The following is a 23,469-nucleotide window of genomic DNA, read 5'->3' as shown; positions in this document are numbered from 1 at the left end:
ACGTTGTCGCAGATCATCGACGTTTCCCAGAAGTGGGGAACAGTCACTGTCTTTAAAGCAATCCCATACACAGAAGTCCATTGGGGTTCAATCAGGTGATCGAGGTGGCCACGATATCACAAACACTGCGCACGCTCTGCACCATTATACGACTCCATGATGACTGTCGGAGTAAATCATTCGCGCAAGCCACCTACCAGGAACGTCGGGAACTAACAGTGCTGCGGGAATAAAACTTGAAGATACGCTGCATTCAATGCGGTATCAATCATTTCTGTAAGTTATGTACCATTTTCACAATTACAGTTTGGTTTTGCATAACTAATTTATACCCCCCTGTATTTTAATTTCGTTGAGCAACGGAATTTAATGGCAATTGTAAATGCATGTAAGTTATCGGTATTTTATTGTTTCATAAAAAACTTGTCAGCACAGTAGCTCCTTACATAAATAACGATGCTTCTTCTCATACTCGATGCCGTCCTTACTCCTTCCCGATTCGAGTTGATGTATGTTTCATATACAACGTCTTCAGTAATTTTGAATTTGACAGTGCAATATGTTTTTGGCTGTTACCAACAGGCATTACCTTTGGTATCGCTTGTGTCTGCCTTTTCAATATTTTCTCCTGCCTTTCATCCAGTTTCATGTAGACTGTTTTCTTTCTTTTACCTTCCATACTCAGCTCTGTTATCATTAACGCGCACGTTTAATTTTCTGCTTCCGTTTTCATGCAAGTAATTACATCACTAATTTTAGGATTTGGTTTGGAAAGCGTATTATTAATATACAGGGTGATTCAAAAAGAATACCACAACTTTAGGAATTTAAAACTCTGCAACGACAAAAGGCAGAGCTAAGCACTATCTGTCGGCGAATTAAGGGAGCTATAAAGTTTCATTTAGTTTTACATTTGTTCGCTTGAGGCGCTGTTGACTAGGCGTCAGCGTCAGTTGATGCTAAGATGGCGACCGCTCAACAGAAAGCTTTTTGTGTTATTGAGTACGGCAGAAGTGAATCGACGACAGTTGTTCAGCGTGCATTTCGAACGAAGTATGGTGTTAAACCTCCTGATAGGTGGTGTATTAAACGTTGGTATAAACAGTTTACAGAGAATGGGTGTTTGTGCAAAGGGAAAAGTTCTGGACGGCCGAGAACGAGTGATGAAAATGTAGCACGCATCCAGCAAGCATTTGTTCGCAGCCCAGGAAAATCGACTCGCAGAGCTAGCAGAGAGCTGCAAATTCCACAATCAACTGTATGGAGAGTCCTACGCAAATGGTTAGTTATGAAACCTGAACGTCAACTACCCGAGGCGATGGATCGGCCGCCAGGCAGCCCGTGACAGAGCACTTCATCACTGGCCTCCAAGAAGCCCTGATCTTACCCCCTGCGATTTTTTCTTATGGGGGTATGTTAACGATATGGTGTTTTGGCCACCTCTCCCAGCCACCATTGATGATTTGAAACGAGAAATAACAGCAGCTATCCAAACTGTTACGCCTGATATGCTACAGAGAGTGCGGAACGAGTTGGAGTATCAGGTTGATATTGCTCGTGTGTCTGGAGGGGGCCATATTGAACATCTCTGAACTTGTTTTTGAGTGAAAAAAACCTTTTTAAATACTCTTTGTAATGATGTATAACAGAAGGTTATATTATGTTTCTTTCATTAAATACACATTTTTAAAGTTGTGGTATTCTTTTTGAATCACCCTGTATAACTACGGAGTTAGTCGTTCGATTGAGCCGTCTGTAGCAGCTCCAAAGGCTGATAGGGTTTTCTTCAATTTCCAACCATGTCTCTACAAAACAGTCGAGAAAGTTAGAAAGCCTAGGAACATCCGGTGCCTGTGAATGTATCTCCAGCCAGCCATCACATACATCTTCAGGCCGTAGAAACGCCAGCGCAGCACGCATGCGAATTTGCTGCCCCACTTCTTCAGTTTCTTTGTATTCGCGTGGAGTCCAAGATCCTGTACTTTCCTCCAGAGACTTTCTGATGTGGAAATAGCATACATGCACTGAGGAAGTTGGTAACACATGAATCGCTGCTGACTCAAAATCTGCAGTCAAACTTGGAGGGTTCCATTCTGGAATATTTTCCAGCACATTTCTGAAAAGTCAGATATGTCTCTTTCCTTTTATTTGGTAACAATGGAAATGCAACTGGGTAGATATTAGTCTCATTTTTGTTACTTCCAAAATCTGCATGAATTGTATATATCTGTGAAAACTGTTTGCTGCTGCACTTGAACGTACCATCCATAGAAATGTCTTGTTTACTTCTTAGAGCCTCTCTCCTTGCTCTTCCACAAAAAACTATTATCCTGTCTGAATTTATCGTCGCTTAATAGGAAACTGCTGTCATCATTCATAGTTAATAGCTCTGTTTCAAGTTCAATCTCTTCTCTTGTCTCTGGATCCCTTTGACTTCTCTGCGACTTTGCTCTTTGCTTGTATAACGTTCCCTTCGTTGTTCGTTGCTCTGGCATTTCTGACACAAAGTCGTACCCTCGATTATGCAAGCTACCTAGCTCCTCTGAACAGATTTTGGAAATAGACGTATTTTCCTCTCGTGCCCTCTTCTTTGCCTGGTTCAGAGTCCTCTGTACTTCCAACCTTGCGTCATCCGGAGCTCCACATTGACGCTCCTGCGAAAAGAGCATTGCAGAATCGTTGGTTTTGATCTATTCTCGGAAATGCTTCTCTTTCTGTTTTGAACAGCGCCAAATCACACTCGCCGGTCGGAGTGGCCGTGCGGTTCTAGGCGCTACAGTCTGGAACCGCGAGACCGCTACGGTCGCAGGTTCGAATCCTGCGTCGGGCATGGATGTGTGTGTTGTCCTTCGGTTGGTTAAGTTTAAGTAGTTCTAAGTTCTGGGTGACTGATGACCTCAGAAGTTGAGTCCCATAGTGCTCAGAGCAATTTGAACTTCATTTTTTCGACCGAGGGCTGCAATTGTTTTAATTTTGTTTTGTTTTCCATACATTAATTTCTCCGTCGATTCTGTGGATAACCTCCTTGTTCCTTCTCTTATCAGTCCACCTATATTTCAGTATCATCTCAAACGCTTCGACCTCTTCTGTTCTGGTTTTCCTGCAATCCATGATTCACTACCACACAAAACTGTGCTGCACACGAGCATTCTCAGAAACGTTTTTTCAAGTTAAGGCCCATGTTTGATACTAATCGTTAAAGTCTGAAACAGTGAAGAAAAATGTTTGACTGCGCCGCGCGCACAAAAACCGTGTGGGGCGTCTCGGTGCTTCCTTCCTACTTGAGCTGGGGACATGGAGTGAAAAGTTTTCAGTTTACCACGGATCAGTAGTCATTCGCACAGCCGTCCGAACATCTTTCTTACTATAGCTGTTACAGTACATTAAGCAAGGTTTGAACGACGAACCGGAGTTGCTGCCCAGGAAAATTGTGCGAATTGATTAATCCATTTTGCAAAAGATGTTAACTGGGCTGAAATTAATGGTCAGCTAACGAATCCATTGGTATATGCACCGTTCCGATTTTAGTTACAAATACGTGCTAAAATCACGTTTTTCTGGGCGGTTTCTGATGCGCGCCATTTCTGTACTTTGAATTTGTACGAACTGCTTCAAACTTAGCGCTATGGTAGATAAATGGATAAGCTCAAACTGAAACATTTTTTATCCAGTAATCTTCATCCATTATCTACATACGATTGTTTAAAGTCGAGCTAAATGTAATTCGCAAAATTCGTTCTTACGCAAACTGAATGCGCCGAGGCGGTTTAAACTGATTAAAATAAATGAAAAAATGCGGTCCTACGATAAAATTGAGGACGTGCTTTTTAAAATGTAGCTTTTTTTATTTTACGTTCAAAAACACGTTTTTTGTGATTTTTCCCTGGCGGTATTTATGTGTTTCAAATTTCTGCGAATCGGTTCAAATTTCTTTTAAGAAGGTAGACAAATTAAGGTAATCAATCGTCGTCCTGTTTTGCGAAAGCTTTATCCACTTACACGATATAAGCAACCTGGTCCGAAAGACAATAAAAAACGGATCAGCCGTCGCCCGAATCAAATAAATCTGTATCGGTTGCCAAGGTATGGCAGACTGATGATGAAGTATGGTACAGAAATAGTTGGGAACCAGAACGAAAAATGCTCCTACCGTATCACAAGAAAGGTCAGTATCTCCTGGGCATCGATACGATTGTGAAGGAAACACGCTTTTCGACTTATCTGGCTGCTTCAAAGATATTTAAATCAAAACATCTTGACATATGAATCCCTTTTAACGCTACTTCCCCAGTGTAAAAGTTTTCAGAAAAGTAGACTTAATTTACTTCACCAGAACATTAGGAGGTTGAAAACAAGACACAGATTCTTCATCTACGCTTACAGGATGTGGAAAATTCCGAACCCATAGATGTGGTGTGCCTCTCTGAACACTGAATGGTGACAGAGATGGGGAAGATAAATAGGAGAGATTACACAGTAGCATCATTTTCGTGTAGAGTTAAGAGGAAGAATTGTGCCGTATGTAAAAGCTGAACACGAAGTCAAAAATATTGAAATAATTTTTGTGTTGATTACAATCTAGAAGCATGTGCTTGTGAGATATTACGAGAACATTTCTCTGGTAATTGTGACAGGCTACAGATTCCCGCCAGGAAACTTTCAGCTACTTATGAGAAATGGAGGTGTATTATTGTACTACCCGTCAGGCAAGAAGAAACAGTAACTTGTGGAGATTTCAGTGTAGATATCTTTAAAGATACGGGCAGAAAGAATGAGCTAGAATCATTGTCTGGGTGTTTCAGAATAATTTCAGTACTTAGTTTTCCACATCTGGTGTACCAAGATAAGTGATGACATTTTTATAGATACTGCTCAGACTGAAACAGTTAATGTGTACGCCATTGTTATTTGACTATCTGATCATGATACACAATTAATGGAAACAAACAATAGCACCTTACATCCCAAAGGCAGGGTCATACAAAATAGCGAGCCTTCTTAATGAGGAACAATGTTTTAAGAGTAATTTAAAAAGAGATGGTGTGAGATGAGGTATACACAGAAAGAGACACTAATGTGAAATTCAATCTATTCCGCACTAAATGTTTTGTTAGTATTTGTAAGTTGCCTCCCTAAAAAGTTATTAAGGAGATCTTTGAAAAAGCAAGTAAGCCATGAATAACTAAGGATATTAGAATCTCAAGTGAGAAGGAGGCGGAAATATATATATAAATGCAAGAAAAAGTCGAGATCCGATATAAGTTGTATACTACAAAAAACACTAATATTTTAAGGGCAGTCATTAGATTTACATCTACATGGGTACTCTGCAAATCACATTTAAGTGCCTGGCAGAGGGTTCATCGAACCACCTTCACAATTCTCTATTATTTCAATCTCGTATAGCGCGCGAAAGGAATGAACTCCTATATCGTTCCGTACGAGCTCTGATTTCCCTTATTTTATCGTAGTGATTGTTCCTCCCTATGTAGGTTGATGTTAACAAAATATTTTCGCATTCGGAAGAGGAAGTTGGTGATAGGAATTTTTAGAGAAGATTCCGTCGCAATGAAAAACGCCTTTCTTTTAATGATTTCCAGCCTAAATCCAGTATCATTTCTGTGACACTCTCTCCCATATTTCGCGATAATACAAAACGTGCTGCCTTTCTTCGAACTTTTTCAATGTACTCCGTCAGTCTTATCTATTCTAATGTCTCACACCGCGCAGCAGTATTCTAAAAGAGGACGGACAAGCGTAGTGTAGGCAGTCTCCTTAGTAGATCTGTTACATTTTCTAAGTGTCCTGCCAATAAAATGCAGTCTTTGGTTAGCCTTCCCCACAACATTTTCTATGTGTTCCTTCCAATTTAAGTTGTTTGTAATTGCAATACCTAGGTATTTAGTTGAATTTACGGCTTTTAGATTAGACTAATTTATCGTGTAACCGAAGTTTAACGAGTTCCTTTTAGCACTCATGTGGATGACCTCACACTTTTCATTATTTAGGGTCAACTGTCAATTTTCGTACCATTCAGATATCTTTTCTAAATCGTTTTGCAATTTGTTTTGATCTTCTGATGACTTTATTAGTCGATAAACGACAACGTCATCTGCAAACACCTAAGACGGCTGCTCAGATTGTCTCCCAAATCGTTTATATAGATAAGGAACAGCAAAGGGCCTATAATACTACCTTGGGGAACGCCAGAAATCACTTCTGTTTTACTCGATGACTAAGTCAATTACTGTGAACTGTGACCTCTCTGACAGGAAATCACAAATCCAGTCACATAACAGACGATATTCCATAAGCACGCAATTTCACTACACGCCGCTTGTGTGGTACAGTGTCAAAAGCCTTCCGGAAATCCAAGAATACGGAATCGATCTGAAATCCCTTATCAATAGCACTCAAAAATTCATGTGAATGAAGAGCTGGTTGTGTTCCACAGGAACGATGTTTTCTAAACCCATGTTGACTGTGTGTCAATAGAGGTAATTCATAAGGTTCGAACACAATATATGTTCTAAAATCCTGCTGCATATCGACATTAAAGATATGGGCCTGTAATTTAGTGGATTACTCCTACTTCCTTTCTTGAATATTGGTGTGACCTGTGCAACTTTCCAATCTTTGGGTACGGATCTTTCATCGAGTGAACGGTTTTGTATGATTTTTAAATATGGAGCTATTGCATCAGCATACTCTCAAAGGAACCTAATTGGTATACAGTCTGGACCAGAAGACTTGCTTTTATTAAGTCATTTAAGTTGCTTCACTACTCCGAGGATATTTACTTCTACGTTACTAATTTTGGCAGCTGTTCTTGAATCGAATTCTGGAATATTTACTTCGTCTTCTTTTGTGAAGACATTTCGTAAGGCTGTGTTTAGTAACTCTGCTTTGGCAGCACTGTCTGCAATAGTATCTCCAATGCTATCGCGCAGAGAAGGCATTGATTGTTTCTTGCCGCTGACATACTTCACATACGACCAGAATTTCTTTAGATTTTCTACCAGGTTTCGAGACAACGTTTCGTTGTGGAAACTGTTATAAGCATCTCGCATTGAAGTCTGCGTGAAATTTCGAGCTTCTGTAAAAGATCGCGAATCTTGGGGATTTTGCGTCTGTTTAAATTTGGCATGTTTGTTTCGTTGTTTCTCCAACAGTGTTCTAATCCGTTTTGTGTATCAAGGATGATCAGCTCCGTCGTTTGTTAATTTATTTGGTTTAAATCGCTCAATTGCTGCCGACATTATTTCTTTGAATTTAAGCCACGTCTGGTTTACACTTATATTATTAATTTGTAACGAGTGTAGATTGTCTCTCAGGAAGGCGCCAAGTGAATTTTTATCTGCTTTTTCGAATAGGTATATTTTTCGCTTATTTTTCGAGGGTTTGGGATTACAATATTCAATCTCGCTTCGACAACCCTGTGTTCACTAATCCCTGTATCGGTTGTGATGCTCGTTATTAACTCAGGACTATTTGTTGCTAAGAGGTCAAGTGTGTTTTCGCGTGGGCTCGAAATAATTTTCAGAGAATGCGTTTAGCACAATTTCGGATGATATTTTATGCGTACCTCCGGAATTAAACATGTATTTTCGCGAACATATCGAGGGTACATTAAAGTCACCACCAACTATTATTGTATGAGTCTGGTACGTATTTGAAATCAAACTCAAGTTTTCTTTGAACCTTTCAGCAACTGTATCATCTGAATTGGGAGGTCGGTAAAAGGATCCTATTATTATGTATTTCCGGTTGCCAACAATGACCTCTGCCCATGCTAACTCACAGGAAGTATCTACTTCAATTTCGCGACAAGATAGAACTCAACTCACATGAGCACACTTTAACTTCGTTGACATGTTATCATACCCGCTGGAATACTTAGAGTTTAAGGATTTTATGATGGATGCTACTTCTTTGGAGACGTGATTGTCATTTCCATTTTACTGACCTTATTTTTAAAGACTGGTCTCAGGTACCCCTTTGCACTGTTCACCGAACCTGATAACCCCCAAGTTGTCAGTAACAGAAATGAAGTACTTGTTTCAGAGGTTTGCAACACTACATGCACTTATTACCAAAGTCTCATTTATTTTCAGAGCTATCTGTTGCTCTTCCTTTTTGGCCTCACCTGTCTCTGTCTTCACTACATCCCGTACAGTTTTTATTTTTTTGTCTTTCAAAGAATCTGCATTTGTTGCTTTAATGATTAGTGTGCACTGTACAATGGTATTGCATGGTTTTTATAACAGTGCTGTATTTCAATCAAATCCGTTTTTACAGTTTGTATTAACTATAGCTCATGAGTAAATCCCGTGGGACACTAGCGCTGAATGGCACTACGTTCGTTTCTACACATACGGTTGCGATAAGGTTTGTAGGATGAAGTTTAGCAGATGGATTGCATGAGTGCGGTGTGTGGATTGGAGGAAAGGCTTTTATGGTCTGCTTCATCAACAAGCTGCAGATTTTGTTTCAAGATACATTGCACTATATAATGCCGCTATGTAATATTGTAATGCAGATTCTGTTATTCTGTGTCATAGAAACACATTAATCTGCTCTTTGAGATTTATTTGCGCTACATTCTGTAGGATAGGTTTGCTTTAGTGCAAACACGTCTTTCGTCGCTGCGCGGCGCTGTACTTCGTGTCAACATGTCTGACGCAGTACTATTCATGCTACATAGAAAAATGGTTAGATTTTATGACGAAGCTTGTATGGTTGATTAACGCGACTATACCATCTGTATACACAATGACACGACTTGTATAATGCAGTGGCTTCACTAAGGTACGGAAATGCTCGCATGTTTGCTAGTAACAATTTCTGATTTTGTGTATTATTTAATTTGTCTACATTGAACATCAAACTACCTTTGTATGTTAATTTTTAGGTCTGAAGATGATCAAAGCTGACCGACATTAATTATCAGGTGAAAAAATTATTGCGAACCATTACTGGATTTATAACAAGATGAATATTACAGTTTTTAAATAATAAAAAATCGTGAGTGGTATTTTTGTAATCTTTGCAAGACGTTGTATTGTGTAAATCAGACTACTCTCTCTTAAATCAAGTAGCGTAATTAATGGCTGTAGACACAACAGGTTTGAATCACTGTTAACAAACAGAATGGAAATTATGGTTGAATAATTCAAACAATACTGGAAGAGTAAAAAATTTTAGTAACTCTTGAGAGAAATTGCAAAAGAAATCCTATAGTGTTAAATTTTGAGTCAATTCCTGTTTCTTGTGTACGTGAATGACATTCCTCCCCCCCCCCCCCCCCCAGTTCCCCCCGACTTAACATTAAACAAGCAGAACTGATACTTTTTGCTGACGATACTAGTAGTATAACAAAAGCCATTAGAGACAAAGCACCAGAAGAAATCGCTAATGATTTTTTTAAAAGAATTAAACGGTTCTTAGAAAACGGATTCTCCCTTAATTTTGAGATAAGTACTATATTCAGTTCTGTTCAACAGAGACATTGCATGGGGGCTTAATTAAAAGAGAAAGGACTAATATTAATGAATAAATGCAATAATTTTATTAGCTATGTGACCGGTTACGAAGTCTCGTAACCGGTTGGCCCTGACTAGTATTAGCACGCAATCTGACTACATAAAATAAAAATAAAGAATGACAAGGAATTGCCATTAACACAATTGATTAATTAAGTCCCCTGCAACTATATAAGCTACGTAACAACAAAGCACAAGTGTAACTGTTCTGTGTGTGGTAGTGTGACTCAACGTACATGTATCTGGCTCGGTTCTTTCTCAATACGACAAAATATTTTAAACACCATTTCAATGAACTAACTGAAAAACCAGAAATACTATAATTGCACATAGAAACCAGAACTACAAGTCTAATAAAAAAAACACGAGCCAGATGCTTTGTTGACTGTACCTGTGAGCAAGAGGGATTGTCATTAAAGAAAACTGTGATAACTTTTTACCTCATTATATATTGACGAAAATATTCCATTACACCAGCATCATAAACCAAAAGCCCATCTCCTTTCTCAAATATATTCTGACAATTGCAACTTCTTCCATCTATACATTACACCAACCGAACAGCGTCTACTCTCTCGCCCAACAGGACAACAACTCTCCTCGACATCCTCTGAACTACTACTGCCCAGTGGAGGCGGCGGAATAATAATCTTTGGCGCAATCTCTGGCGCTGTGACCCAGTATAGCCACCTTTCAACATACCAATATCTGAGCAAGAGCCAGTAAACAGCTTAGAATGCTCCGAATTTTGAGGTATACCTGTTGACGAAAAGTGGCGTAGGAAGAAGCATGTTACTGATCTTCTTAAACAATTAAGTTCAGCTACTTTTGCTCCACGTACAATTGCTAGTCTTGGAACTCAGTATGGGATAATTTTCTGGGGTAACGCACCACTCATAAAAAAATATTGTTTCCACAAAGGATGGCTCTGAGCACTATGGGACTTAACAGCTGAGGTCATCAGTCCCCTAGAACTTAGAACTACTTAAACCTAACTAACCTAAGAACATCACACACATCCATGCCTGAGGCAGGATTCGAACCTGGAACCGTAGTAGCAGCGCGGTTCCGGACTGAAGCGCATAGAACCACTCGGCCACTGCGGCCGGCGTGATTACACAAAAGTGAGCAGGAAGGATAATATGTGGCGTTCACCCCAGGGACGTCGTGCGTGTTCTTTTTCAAGGAACTATGCAATTTAATTGTGTCGTCAAAATACATACATTTTCTAACAAAATTCGTCATAAATTATGTCACAGTTTGAGAATAACAGTAAGATCCACACATGCATCACTAGAGGGGAAAGTGACCCTTACTACCCATATTAAAGCAGTCACTGGCTCAGAAAGGAGTTAATATTCAGCAACAAATATCTTTGATCATTTGCTCAATAAGATAAAATGTCCGACGGATACGGAAGCAAATTTTGAATCTATCCTAAAATTGTTTCTCCTGGACAACTCCTTCTATTGTATGGACGAATTTCCTGTTAAAAACTGGTAGCCAGTAAAGAAAAATTTGGTTTTTCAAGTGGCGCTGTATGAGTAAGACTAAAAAAATTATTTGTTCATTAATGTTAACACAAGTCATGTTTACGTGTCCTGTAAAATGACTCGCTCCCCATCATTTCATATAAAAGAATAGTTCAAATGATCTATGGAACATATAAATATCTAACTAATATAGATAGAGATTAATTACTGCGTATATGTTAAGTCGTATAACAGAGGAAAGGCGACAGGATCGTGTGGGACAACTGTAAGATTATATGTTGATTGTACGAAAGAAATTACTCTCTTTCAAGCAACAGCTGACTGCAGGTCGCTGTAACAACAAAGCGTTTCAAGCAATTGGAAGTGGAGTCAAGTTACAAGTGGTTAATGTTTTTAAGGGTCGACGAACCATGTTTTATCCTCACGTATGATAACATATCTGGAGGCTAAAGCAGGCAAATGTAGGATAATGCAGACGAGTAGGAAAAGACAAATCTGTAATGTGCTGCTTTACTCAGTCACGTCGATTATGCATCTAGGCGTAACGTTGTAAAACAATATGAAGTGGAATGAAGATGTAAAGAGTGCAGCAGGGAAGGTGAATGGTCGAATTCGGTTTAGTGGGAGAGTTTTAGTAAAGTGCGGTTCATCTGTAAAGCAGACCGCGTATATAACACTAGTGTGACCCGTTCTTGAGTACTGTTCTAGTTTTGGAATCAGCACCAGATCGGACTGAAGGAAGACATCAGAACGGTTCAGACGAGGGCTCCTAGATTTGCCACCAGTAGCTTCGATCAGCACACAAGTATTAAGGAGATGCTCCGAGAACTCAGAAGGGAATTACTGGACGGAAAACTACGTTCTTTTCGAGGAACATGTAATATTATTGGTATTTCCGTCCAATGAAAGCTTTGAGTACCCTTTGAAAGACATTTGTTTTGTATAATTAACATTACTGTAAAGATGCGCATCTAGCGCGGACGCTAATACATCGATTGCGCAGTCAAATAAACATTTTAACAGAAGCTGAACGACGTTCCGCTTCGATCTAAATAAAAGATGACAGTAAAAAGCTTTTGTAGATCTTCAGATTTTTTAATGTACTTCTGCTTGTGACGTGAACACGTAAAGGAAGTCGACTTTAAGCTAAAAAAGTGAGCGGTCTTGCCAGCGTGCAGACAACATTATTAATTAATAACATTCAAGTAATTTATGTTCGAAACTGTAACTCGGCAAGCTATTGTTATCGGAGGTGTTGAACAGTGCAAGAATTGTCTTCAACGAAGGAGAAAAGTGACTGTAATTTGTGACAAAAAACGCGAACATAGGAAACAGCACAGGACAGGCTGAAATCTGATCGCACCATACTGTTAAAAAAAGTACTTATGTAAGTTATATTGTTTATAAACAAGCCCTAATTTGCTAGTGAGAATTGTTTGAATATATTTAGTGTTTACCAGACTTCTTATTCTGTTTTTTTTTTCTTTATACTTTTTTAATCTCCATGCCATATTATTTTTATGAATGTCAAACAGCTTTTACTACAGCAGAGAATACTGCGGCATCCTGGTCGTAGACAGAAGGCCGCTCCTTGTCTTCTATACAACTCATAGCTGCCCCATTTATGAATGATTTCATTTGCAAATGCATTTTTTCTTACTGTTCATTGTTAAAGGTCCCTTAGGTAATTATAAAATTCATACTGATTACGTAAAGAAATCCGGGTTGTTCTTTTCCAAGTAATAGAAGTCTTTGCGTATTCAAAAACTAGCCTCCTTCTGACAACGATCAGGAGCCGACCAGAAGACGGACGTCTTCGACCGCTTTCGTGTCTCCTGTGGCAAAGCTGTGCCAAACTGGGAACACGACATTCTAGTATGAAACACAGATTTAAATTGAAAGAATTGAAATATATGTAACCTAAAATAATAATAATTTTTTTTTATCATACTAGAAACACTACTGAGAAAATTTAGGGAACCGGCATTTGAAGCTGACTGCAGAACGACTCTGCTACCGACAATTACATTTAGCGTAAGGACCACGGAGATATACGAGAAATTAGAGCTTGTACGGAGGCATATAGACAATAGTTTTCCCTCTCTCTCTTTGCGAGCGGAACAGGAGGAGGAGGAGGAGGAGGAGGAAATTAGTGTTTAACGTCCCGTCGACAACGAGGTCATTAGAGACGGAGCGCAAGCTCGGGTGAGGGAAGGATGGGGAAGGAAATCGGCCGTGCCCTTTCAAAGGAACCATCCCGGCATTTGCCTGAAGCGATTTAGGGAAATCACGGAAAACCTAAATCAGGATGGCCGGAGACGAGATTGAACCGTCGTCCTCCCGAATGCGAGTCCAGTGTGCTAACCACTGCGCCACCTCGCTCGGTAAAGGCGGAACAGGAAAGGAAATGCGAGGTAGTGGTACAGCGTATCCTCGGACACGTACCTTAAGGTGGTTGTAGATGACGTACGCAGATGTAGATGAAGAATATGGATTCCGAAAACGAGGATCGAATGAAATCCAGCTCACTTCTTCGCCCACAACACCCAAAACGTGGTAGACATCGACGTCGAAGTTGATCCGTGTTCCTTGACTTCTGTAATCTGTTTATCATAAGAATAAACCTCATGTAAACAGACACAAACGTGATGATTGGTCAGAAGCCGTAGCACACGTACACTGGTGGTGTTACGCTCTTGGAAGTAGGTCTTACTCATGTATTAGATATCTTATTACCAAGTTACGTTAAATGAAATTTTAAGATATTCAAATGTATTAACAGACATCAAAGTTTTTCTTATTCACGCTTTAGCTACAAAGTTTTTATTTCGAAAATCGTGTACAGTCACCGACTCTGCAGCGTTGCGCTCTGATTGTCGCGCTGTTAACGTGCAGTATGAAAAAGGCCGAGGCTGCTTTCTGTTCCGCAGTGAAACACTCGCGTGTTAATCGGTTAAAAAGTGCCGAGAAATGGGCTGTTCTTAATGTTTTTCATAAATTTACGGAGAAAATCGGCTCTGAAGTTTCCCAGCGTTGTACACTACTGGCCATTAAAATTGCTTCACCACAAAGATGACGTGCTACAAACGCGAAATTTAACCGACAGGAAGAAGATGCTGTGACATGCAAATGATTAGCTTTTCAGAGCATTCACACAAGGCTGGCGCCGGTGGCGACACCTACAACGTGCTGACATGAAGAAAGTTTCCAATCGATTTCTCATACACAAACAGCAATCCACCAGCGTTGCCTCGTGAAACGTTGTTGTGATGCCTCGTGTAAGGAGGAGAAATGCGTACCATCACGTTTCCGACTTTGATAAAGGTCGGATTGTAGCCTATCGCGATTGCAGTTAATCGTATCGCGACATTGCTGCTCGCGTTGGTCGAGATCCAATGACTGTTAGCAGAATATGGAATCGGTGGGTTCAGGAGGGTAATACGGAGCGCCGTGCTGGAACCCAATGGCCTCGTATCACTAGCAGTCGAGATGACAGGCATCTTATCCGCGTGGCTGTAACGGGTCGTGCAGCCACGTCTCGATCCCTAACTCAACAGTTGGTGACGTTTGCAAGACAACAACCATCTGCACGAACAGTTCGACGACGTTTACTACAGCATGGACTATCAGCTCGGAGACCGTGGCTGCGGTTACCCTTGACGCTGCATCACTGACAGGAGCGCCTGCGATGGTGTACTCAACGAAGAACCTGGGTGCACGAATGTCAAAACGTCATTTTCTTGGATGAATCCAGGTTCTGTTTACAGCATCATGATGGTCGCATCCGTGTTTGGCGACTTCGCGGTGAACGCACATTGGAAGCGCGTATTCGTCATCGCCATACTGCCGTATCACCGGGCGTGATGGTATGGCGTACCATTGGTTACACGTCTCTGCCACCTCTTGTTCACATTGACGGCACTTTGAACAGTGGACGTTACATTTCAGATGTGTTACGACCCGTGGCTCTACCCTTCATTCGATCCCTGCGAAACCCTACATTTCAACAGGATAATGCACGACCGCATGTTGCAGGTCCTGTACGGGCCTTTCTGGATACAGAAAATGTTCGACTGCTGCCCTGGTCAGCACATTCTCCAGATCTCTCACCAATTGAAAACGTCTGGTCAATGGTGGCCGAGCAACTGGCTCGTCACAATACGCTAGTCACTACTCTTGATGAACTGTGGTATCGTGTTGAAGCTGCATGGGCAGCTGTACCTGTACACGCCATCCAAGCTCTGTTTAACTCAATGCCCAGGCGTGTCAAGGCCGTTATTACGGCCAGAGGTGGTTGTTCTGGGTACTGATTTCTCAGGATCTATGCACCCGGACTGCGTGAAAATAATCACATGTCAGTTCTAATATATTTGTCCAACGAATACCCGTTTATCATCTGCAATTCTTCTTGGTGTAGCAATTTTAATGGCCAGTAGTGTATATACTGCAGTTGATAAACAAACCAACAGTGGACATTTAGTGCAATCGGTAGCGCAATTGGATGTGCGGTTATTCGTGCGTTGGTTCAAATCTCCCCAGTATCATTTTTTTTTCCTCGTTCAATTTTAGATACCTATATCTCGTATTTGTAAAACTCATAATTTTTTGTGAATAATGCACGTCTTCTTGTTTCTAATTTTATATTGGACGCGAAATTCCTGTTTTGATTTCAAATACAAATTATTAACTATTTATGTTTTTTGAAAGACTGTTCATAAAAATTGTTTAAATTAAGAAAACATAATTTAATTGTTTAAGGCAAAAATGAAAAATCAGATCCTCTTTATGTGGACTATGTCCATCGTTTTCTACCACAGAGGTAGGTAAGTATCGTAGAAACATGAAAAACAATCATTTTCACAGCATCGGGCACATCATACAAACGCTACATTTTTTACATTTGCTACTGTACCATTACAATATGAACCCAACAGAACTGATCTGGAGCTGCGGGGTTTGGTCCGAGAAGTAAGAAGCTGTAAAGCTACCTGACGTACTGGAAATAACGCACGCAGCTTTTTCACACGTCACTGCCGAACGCTGGCGGGACATAGAACGGCTCGTCATAAAAAAAAGAGAAGATGCTGCGCCTGGTTGGCTTCTTGAATTCTGATGTTGATAGGCTCGCCATCAACGTAGTAGGTGACACTTCCACAACTGAAATGTATTTCTCGCATTCGCATGAGGAAGGAGCTAAGAGATTACCAGACGACTGACAGTAAGTAATACCTTCAGTGGATTCAATATTTAACTATGCGGTGAAATCCTTCAATACTCTCTTACGTTACACACAGCTTATGCAGAAAAATTACCCTGTGGTTAAGTCAGGAATTTTCATCATTCTTGTTTTTAATTACAGCAGTACGTTAGCTAAAATCTATAATGTGTTGCTTACAAGGGAACCTCCCCATCGCACCCCCCTCAGATTTAGTTATAAATTGACACAGTGGATAGGCCTTGAAAAACTGAACACAGATCAATCGAGAAAACAGGAAGAAGTTGTGTGGAACTATGAAAAAATAAGCAAAATATACAAACTGAGCAGTCCATGTGGAAGATAGGCAACATAAAGGAGAATGTCAGCTGATGAGCGCCGTGGTCTCGTGGTTAGAGTGAGCAACTGCTGATCGAAACGTCCTTGGTTCGAGTCCTCCCTCGAGTGAAAACTGTACTTTCTTTATTTTCGCAAAGTTACGATCTGTCCGTTCATTCATTGACGTTTCTGTTCACTGTAATAAGTTTAGTGTCTGTGTTTTGCGACCGCACCGCAAAACCGTGCGATTAGTAGAGGAAAGGACGTGCCTCTCCAATAGGAACCGAAAACATTTGATCGCAAGGTCATAGGTCAACCGATTCCTCCACGGGAAAACACGTCTGATATATTCTTTACGACACTGGTGACGGCATGTGCGTCACATGACAGGAATATGTTGTCGACCCACCTAACTTGCACACTTGGCGAATGGGTAAAAAGATTCTTCTACCTTACCCGATTTAGGTTTTGTTGTGGATGTGATAATCACTCCCAAAAAGAGTGATGAAAACATAAGAGTTTGTCACATAAACTGCATCAAATGAATGCAACAGTTTCACAGTCGCACAGTTTTCCCTGTGCTCTGTCAAAAGATATGTTTTTTACGTTTTCAAATGTTTCCGTGCGTAGACCGTCAAATCCTGTATATATCCAAGCAAATCTGAACATGTCCTGGAATTTTGGAGAGCGAAGTTGATTATGTGTGAGTGCCTGAACTTTGATAATTATCTGAAAATAAAAAATTAAACTTTTCACTCGAGAGAAGATTTGAACCCAGGACCTGTCGTTCCGCACCTGCTCACGCTAACCACGGGACCACGGCATTCGTAAGCTAACACGCTCCTTGATGTTGCCTATCTTGCGCATGGACTACTCAGTTTGTATATTTTGCTTATTTTTTTCATAGTTCCACACAACTTCTTCCTGTTTTCTCGATTGATCTGTGTACAGTTTTTCAAGGGCTATCCCTCTGCCAACTTATAACCAAATCTGAGGGGGGGTGCGATGAGGAGGTTCCCTTGTTAGCTGTACCAGCTGACCGGCCAGTGCTGTCCAAGCTAAATGCGCCGGTAAAGCTGTTGTCCCGTATTATCGCTAAGTCTATTTGAGCGTAACGCACAATATAGAATGTACTCTTACTATCGTACTTGACAGTACTCGAGACTGCTTGGCTGCAGTGCCACGTGAAACGGAAATCCAATGAGGTACCAGCAAACGCGGAAGAATACATAGTGCAATGTTTACATCACGTTTATTCTTATGATGAACTGATTGTAGAAGTCATTCGGTACAATTCCGCACTGCCGCTAAATGATCAAAATACGAGCGTGCGGAATATAAGACAGTTTTTAGCAAACAGATCATAGCATGTCATTCTCGACGGACAAAAATCTTCAAACATAAAGTAACACAATGGTGCTGTAGGACCATCCAGTTTCACAATACATATAAAAGACTGGTGGATAATGTAGACAGTGGCACGAGGCTTTTCGCGTATGATGTAGAGGTATACAGAGAAGTGGGAATGCAAGAAAATTATAGCGAAATGCAGGAAGACCTGCAGTGGATCGACGATTGATGCAGGGAAATGGAAAAATGTTGCCCTATGTATATGCCCCTCTGCAGCAACAGTCATATATAAAACCAACTGGTGTACTATTCCATATTTAGGTAAGCTATCCCACAAACTGCGCCGGCCGAGGTGGTCGAGCGGTTCTAGGCGCTACAGTCTGCAACCGCGCGACCGCTACGGTCGAAGGTTCGAATCCTGCCTCGGGCATGGTTGTGTGTGATGTCCTTAGGTTGGTTAGGTTTAAGTAGTTCTAAGTTCTAGGGGTCTGATGACCTTAGGCTTTAAGTGCCATAGTGCTCAGAGTCATTTGAACCACAAATTGCCATAACCCTCAAATCCTAATTGCCCATCACCATCAAATCCTGCAGTTACAAAACTTCATTTTTTGTAAGTTGCACTACAGCTCATATACTATTCAACAACAAAAACAAAAGTGATTTATTTGGTAACAGTGACGCCAAAGAAGCTGGTACACCGGCCCAGTATCGTACATGGCCCCCCGCGAGCAGTCAGAAGTGCCGCAACACGACGTGGCATGGACTCAACTAATGTCTGAAGTAGTGCTTGAGGGAACTGACACCACGAATCCTGCAGGGCTGTCCATAAATCCAAAGGAGTGCGAGGGCATGCAGATCTCTTGTGAACAGCATGCTGCAATGCATTCCACATATGCTCAATAATGTTCATATCTGGGGAGTTTCGTGCCCAGCGGAAGTGTTTAAACTCAGAAGAGTGTACCTGCAGCCAATCTAAAGCAATTCAGGACGTGTGGGATGTCGCATTGTCAGGCTGGAATTGCCCAAGTTCGTCGGAATGCACAATGGACTTGAATGGATGCAAGTGACCGGACAGGATGCTTACGTACATGTCACCTGTATGAGTCGTATCCAGACGTATCACGGGTCCCACATCACTTCAACTGTTCACGCCCCAAACCAGTACAGAGCCTCCACCAGCTTGAACAATACCCTGCTGACATACAAGTTCGATGGATTCATGAGGTTGTCTCCATACCCGTACACGTCCATCCGCTCGATACAATTTGAAACGAGACTCGTCTGACCAGCGAACATGTTTCTAGTCTTGAACAGTCCAATGTCGGTGTTGACGGGCCCAGGCGAGGCGTAAAGCTCTGTGTCGTGCAATCTTCAAGGGTACATGAGTGGGTCTTCGGTTCCGAAAGCCCATACCGATGATGTTTCGTTGAATGGTTCGCACGGTGACACTTGTTGATGACCCAGCATTGAAATATGGAGCAATTTGCGGAAGGGTTGCACTTCTGTCACGTTGAACGATTCTCTTCAGTTGTCGTTGGTTTCGCCCTTGCAGGATTTTTTTCCGGCCGCAGCGATGTCCAAGATTTGATGTCTTATCGGATTCCTGATATTCACGGTACACTCGTGAAATGGTGGTACGGGAAAATCCCCACTTCATCACTGCCTCCGAGATGCTGTGTCTCATTGCTCGTGCGCCGACTATAACACCACTTTCAGACTCACTTAAATCTTGGTAATCTGCCGTTGTAGCAGCAATAAGCGATCTAACAACTGCGCCAGACACTTGTTGTCTTATATAGGCTCAAAATGGTTCAAATGGCTCTGAGCACTATGCGACTTAACTTCTGAGGTCATCAGTCACCTAGAACTTAGAACTAATTAAGGGGCTCCGGAAAGGCTCAAAATCATGAAAAGTTCAATTTTTACTTTTTTGCGTTTTCTGAATCTGCAGACTATTACCTTTTAATAGATATATAATTTATTCAATTCCGAAGACTTCAACTATTTTTAAATTTTTTTTGAAATGTGTTCTACATGGGCGTGACCCACTGTGGCGCTGTTAAACTGCTGTCAAATGGTGTTATTATTAACGTCTGTGTTCGTCAGGTACATTTTAGTGGTGTGAGATAAAGTATGTGTTGTGGCTAACCTGTGATGGTTCAATATATATCGCCGGTGTGATTGTCGATTGTTTCATGTTTATTTACTCTGTCGTTATCTCGAAAATATTCGTAATTAATTCTGTTTCTTGAGTCTCTGTTTTGTTGAAGTATAATAATGAGTAAAAGTAAAGTTATTAGAAATCCTCTGAAGGCTTTTAAGAAAAGGAGAAATGTTGGAAAGCCAAACGTATGTGTTATTACTGTAAACAATAAAGACGATGAAAATCCCCAACATAGCTTGTGTCCCAAAGAAGTAGACAGTTGGTGTAAATATAACAAAGGATTGCTAACTGGTGAAGTGTACACTCATAAGCATAGTCTGCCTCATGCAATAATGGAGGTGATAAAACCTATTTTCAGAGAGTTAGCAGCACCTGAACTGTTGAAGAAGTTTATTCACGGAAAAACTCAAAACCCCAATGAAAGTGTAAATAGTGTTATATGGTCGAGAATCCCCAAGACTGTATTTGTTGGAATAGAAACACTTCACTTTGGTGTGTATGATGCTGTTGCGACTTTCAATGATGGCAACATGTGCAAGGTATTTAGAAATATGGGAATGAAGATAGGTTCTAACATGGTACGAGCGATGCTTGCTTTAGACAAGGAACGTCTTCGGGCTGCAGACAGGGCTGTAAAGAGTCTAGAAATACAAGCAAGAGTAAACTGGAGGAGGAACAAGAGGAAGCTGGAGGAGGAGTTTGCAGAGGATGAGGATAATCCATCCTATGGACCTGGAATGCACTAAAAAGTTAATCCAATCTTTGTCGCTCGATTCCCAAAACTTTTATTTTCTCATACTAATTACATGTTTTCTAAGGATCTTCCAAACATATTTGTTTCAAACTTTCAGTAAATGTTACACAGTACCTTCTGCATAATTTAACACAGCCTTTTTCCAACAAAACTGTATATTTTTGAATATATAAATAAAAAATTGCAAAAAAGTTGTGAATTTTCATTACAATTGAAAAAAATCATCTTTAATAACTGAACTAAAATTTTGTAAAATCCCTGTGTTAAGTTGTAGCCCATATTCCAATAAATAATCTGTAAAAAGTTCAACTTCCTACCTCAAATACTTTGTGAGGAAAGATGTAATTTATAAGCGTTATTTTAACATTGCAAGTATAGGGCGTTCCGGAGCCCCTTAAACCTAACTAACCTAAGGACATCAACACATCCATGCCCGAGGCAGGATTCGAACCTGCGACCATAGCGGGCGCTCAGTTCCAGACTGTAGCGCCTAGAACCGCTCGGCCACTGCGGCCGGCTCGTATATAGGCTCTACCGACCACAGCCACGTATATTGGGGCTATGACAACTACTCTGAATGAACAGGAACGCAGCTGGACATTACATAAGTCAGACTCTACCTTCGTCGAATATCTGTTGAAGGAAGGACATAGGTACTAAGTCTACACGGAACTACTACATATAGCCGACAAAGAAAGAAAACTACGCCTGTTTGAAGCACTTGAGGTAAATAAACATTTAGCTAAAAATCCTCAGCTGGTTCTAAATGATTAATTACAGATGAACACATCCCCACATTTAAGCTTCAAGTGATGTAGTCAACAGCCACATCCCCTCAAACCGCCATAATGACACATATTCCCGCACAAAATTAAAATACAGTACAGTTTTCGATTCTTTACCTCGCTTGCCCCACACACTTCAACAGTATAACTTGCAGTACTGTCATACTGTGTATTTTAATCACGTACTGAGTTTAATATTGACAACTGCATACAATATAATTTTCAATGTAACACATGTTTGTTGCACAACGTAAGTCACTAACGCTCACTCAGAGTTTTCACGGCCTCACAGATCATGACATCAAAAACGTACAACATGTAATACTCTACGTAAGGTTGCGCATTTTAATTAATGTTTATAATATTGTACGTTGCCAAAAGTTTAATGTAGAATGTTAAACATTTTTGTTGCACGACATAAATGAAGAGTGGCCAGTTTAAAAGTTTCTCAACCACTGTCAAGAACTCACAGATTTTAGCATTACAACCATTTAATCTGTAATATTGTGTAGTTTAATTTTTTATTGTTCGTAATATTGTCCATTGAAAGAATTTTAATTTCAACGCGAAGAACCTCGTTTGATGCACGACACTCGATGGAAGTGGATTGTATTTTCGCTTCCAATGTCCAGTTAACTTAGAACTAGGCTCACTTTCAGACGCTAGACAGTTGTTTTCTGAAGATGGCCCAATAAGCCGAAAACTAGTTTGAAATAAACAAAAATCAGTAGAAGAGAACAGATTGTGTCTGTTATTCAACCTTAAATAAAGAAAGTACTGCGTATATGTAAAGATTATGCGATTGCAGGACAATAACTGGAAGCAGGTACATCCATGAAATATCTAGGAGTGCAAGACGCAAAGTGGAACGATCACGTAAAACTAATCGCATTTGCCACACTGAGTGTTACTGGAAGAGTCCTCAGGAAGTATAGTCCACCCAGAGAAGAAGTAGCTTACAAAATCCTCGTTCACAAAATACTCTAATATTGCTCGTCAGTCTGGGATCCTTATCAGGTAGGATCGGTAGAGGGCATAGAGAAGATCCAAAGAAGAGCAGCACGTTTTGTTACAGGCTGATTTAGAGAGTGCGAAAGCATCACTGAGAGCTTCAGCCACCTAGAGGTGCAGATGCTGCTTACTGTTAACGTTCCGAGAGCTCACGCTCTTAGAAGAGTCAGCCAATATATTGCTTTCTCCTGCGTATAGCTCGCGAAAAGACCACGAGTGTAAAATTAGAGGAGTTCGAGCTGACACGGAGACATAACCGAGAGCGAACAACTCGCGAATGGGACAGGAAAGTGAGGAAATGACAGTGGTGTACAAAGTACCCTCAGCCACACACCGCAAGGTGACTTTCGGAGTAATAGGAGATGAAGGATGAACATAACACAAGCAGAGTGAATGCTGAAAATGTCACTCGTGATTCTGAAGGCTCGGATTGAACCAAATGTATAAGTGATGACGATAATGATAAGGTAATAGTTACCGCAGAAGGATATCTTGGCGAGAGCAGGAGAGGCACAGAGCAGGATGTGGACGGTGAAGGCTGCAATCGTGGATGTCCGCATGCTGCTGCGCCGGGGCTTCTAAACGGAGCAGAGCGGACAGCGAGCACGAACTAACTCGTCGCCTGCTTGTCTGCTGAGAGAGTAGCGCGTGCGTTGCAGGTTCCGAAGGAGGTCACGTACTGCATTGTCTCTGGCGTGATGCTGACAGGCACTCGTGCCCGAACGTCTGGACAACTCTCCACATGCGTTCGCTAGTCGCAGGCCAACCGTGAAATGTCACGAAAAAAAAAAAATTACATATTTTTATTTCGTTAACCATAGCAATTCCAATGCCGTC

General features: G+C 40.9%; 1 protein-coding gene across 1 annotated transcript in view; it reads right to left on the bottom strand.

Moving 5' to 3' along the window:
- Positions 1 to 23,254, bottom strand: part of LOC126210153 (NPC intracellular cholesterol transporter 2 homolog a-like) — a 94,162-nt gene extending 70,908 nt beyond the window's left edge. Inside the window, exon 1 of the mRNA XM_049939304.1 lies at positions 23,111 to 23,254. Coding sequence (XP_049795261.1) covers positions 23,111 to 23,192 — 82 coding nt within the window. The 5' untranslated portion in view covers positions 23,193 to 23,254. The remainder of the gene's footprint in view (positions 1 to 23,110) is intronic.
- Positions 23,255 to 23,469: the final 215 nt, after the last annotated feature.

Source organism: Schistocerca nitens, chromosome 10 (genome assembly GCF_023898315.1).
Source record: "Schistocerca nitens isolate TAMUIC-IGC-003100 chromosome 10, iqSchNite1.1, whole genome shotgun sequence".
Classification (NCBI taxonomy): Eukaryota; Metazoa; Arthropoda; class Insecta; order Orthoptera; family Acrididae; genus Schistocerca; species Schistocerca nitens.
This window is presented reverse-complemented; position numbering and strand designations above follow the sequence as displayed.